General features: G+C 54.0%; 1 protein-coding gene across 1 annotated transcript in view; it reads right to left on the bottom strand.

Moving 5' to 3' along the window:
* LOC123973347 (tyrosine-protein kinase receptor TYRO3-like) overlaps positions 1–2,616 on the bottom strand; it is a 25,542-nt gene that overhangs the window by 18,493 nt on the left and 4,433 nt on the right. Inside the window, exon 2 of the mRNA XM_046053285.1 lies at positions 1,737–1,920. Within this exon, the coding sequence (XP_045909241.1) occupies positions 1,737–1,920 (184 nt within the window). The remainder of the gene's footprint in view (positions 1–1,736; positions 1,921–2,616) is intronic.

Here is a 2,616-nt window from a genome sequence, read left to right on the forward strand (position 1 = left end):
GTCCGCCAACGAGTCCGCCACACCGCTGCAACGAGTCCCCCAGACGGCAGCGACGAGTCCCCCAGACGGCAGCGACGAGTCCGCCAACGAGTCCGCCACACCGCTGCAACGAGTCCCCCAGACGGCAGTGACGAGTCCCCCAGACGGCAGCGACGAGTCCGCCAACGAGTCCGCCACACCGCTGCAACGAGTCCGCCAGACGGCAGCGACGAGTCCGCCAACGAGTCCGCCAACGAGTCCCCCAGACGGCAGCGACGAGTCCGCCAACGAGTCCGCCAGACGGCAGCGACGAGTCCGCCAACGAGTCCGCCAGACGGCAGCGACGAGTCCGCCAACGAGTCCGCCAGACGGCAGCGACGAGTCCGCCAACGAGTCCGCCAGACGGCAGCGACGAGTCCGCCAACGAGTCCGCCAGACGGCAGCGACGAGTCCGCCAGACGGCAGCGACGAGTCCGCCAGACGGCAGCGACGAGTCCGCCAGACGGCAGCGACGAGTCCGCCAGACGGCAGCGACGAGTCCGCCAGACGGCAGCGACGAGTCCGCCAACAAGTCTGCCAGACGCATGACACATGCGCAGTCGAAGTATAACCGGTTGGGGAAAACGCTTTTTAAACCTTATATTAATTGGGGCGGCGTCAGATGTTCCTGCTGATTCTGTTCATGTAGTTTTTATGTCCCGGTAACCAATGAAAGAGCAGCTCTGGTGTTGCCAAGATGGCGGGACCGAGTGGCGGGAGTTGCCTAGAAGGACTTTGAGGAGAGAGGTTTCTGACATAAAATATGATAATCTCTTTAAGTGTGTCAAAGATTCTTAATCTCCTCCATCAGCTGAGTCACCGCTGCAGCCCCACCCGTTGATAAACTAACTTCCTGTTACCTGCATGCACCTGGCCCTTTCACTCAACACAGCGGCTTCGCCTCAGTGTGTTTTCAGGATCAATAAGGTGTGATGTAATGTTTCTGTTGTTCCTCTGACCTTTTTCTTTCCGTCCAGGAATCTTAGCGTCAAGGCGATTAAGCAGCCGTCGCTCGCTGATCTGAGGTCAGTTTCTCAGGCTGTTCAAACGCTCTCAGAAAAAAGACTCCTGATCCCACGTCAGCCACTAAAGGCCTCTGAGCCGCTGGATTCTTCAGGGTCAAACTGATCCGAGAGTAAAACTGCTGTTTTCTATCCACGCTGACTGGATATTTGTAGATAATTATAATACATAACTACAGGAGGTACTTCACCCTGAACCGACTGTGGTACAAATACAGCTTTAAATCTTCAAACACGAAGACAGACTGTCGGGTTTCAGTAAAAATGTTCTTCTAGCTTTCAGAAGTTTAAACATGTCAACATTTACTTCAATCTGTCCGTCAGAGAAAGAGGGAACGAGATAAAGGAGGAGGGAGAGACGAAGAAGGAGCAAAAGAATTAAGAGAATAAGAAAGAGGAGAGGAGCTCACTCAGCACTGTGACCCCCACCAGACTTCATGATGTTTTGAACCGTTTTAAGTTTGATTGATTTTAATTGATCTGCTTCACTGTGACCTTCTGCAGGCTCAGGTGCCACAGCCACTTTAGAATTAGTTATTTATTTATTTTTAACACACATCTGCATTAATGACCTGTTGTGTTTAAATATTACACACATTATAACACAAATCTGTGATGTGAGCAGTTTGACCGATCTGGCCTAGACTGATTCTCTCCTACTGGCACCGATCGATCGGATGATTGATTGATATGAACCTGTGGTAGGTCTCCCAGTGCTGCTCTCCCAGCGTGATGAACATCTGGTCGGTGCTGAAGAGTTTCTCTCCGTCCTTCATCCACACGATGTCCGGCTCTGTCACTCCCTGAACCGCACAGCCCAGCCTCGCCGCGTTCCCCTGAGACACCGTCTGATTGGCCGGATGCTTCGTGAACAAAACACCTGCAGGAAGGGAGAGAGACCGAGAGATGAGAGGAGAGGAGGAAGACAATCACACACACAGTAGGTTTGAACTGAATTTCCAGACAGAAAATAAACCGTGACCTGTTGCTGCTGTGAGAACACGAGCTCATTGGCTGATGGAGCAGATTCTCTCGTCCCTGCCGTTTAACCACGAACACTAAATCCTACTATGGAGAACGCATGACCCACCCTTCTCTGCCTCTGATTGGCTCAGCCTGCCTGAGATGTTTCTCACGTGGCCCTCGCTGAAAGAACGGGACGTTTCAGCTCTCTGCTGTTCAGCGGCAGCCTCTGTCTCTGAGTCAAGCCGTAAACCTGCGTCCTCTCTAACAGCCAGCAGGGGGCGACTTAAACCTGCGTCCTCTCTAGCGGCCAGCAGGGGGGACGACTTAAACCTGCGTCCTCTCCAGCAGCCAGCAGGGGGGACGACTTAAACCTGCGTCCTCTCCAGCGGCCAGCAGGGGGCGACTTAAACCTGCGTCCTCTCTAACGGCCAGCAGGGGGGACGACTTAAACCTGCGTCCTCTCTAGCAGCCAGCAGGGGGCGACTTAAACCTGCGTCCTCTCTAGCGGCCAGCAGGGGGGACGACTTAAACCTGCGTCCTCTCTAGCAGCCAGCAGGGGGGACGACTTAAACCTGCGTCCTCTCTAGCGGCCAGCAGGGGGCGACTTAAA

The sequence above is a fragment of the Micropterus dolomieu genome, linkage group LG07 (assembly GCF_021292245.1).
Source record: "Micropterus dolomieu isolate WLL.071019.BEF.003 ecotype Adirondacks linkage group LG07, ASM2129224v1, whole genome shotgun sequence".
NCBI lineage: Eukaryota > Metazoa > Chordata > Actinopteri > Centrarchiformes > Centrarchidae > Micropterus > Micropterus dolomieu.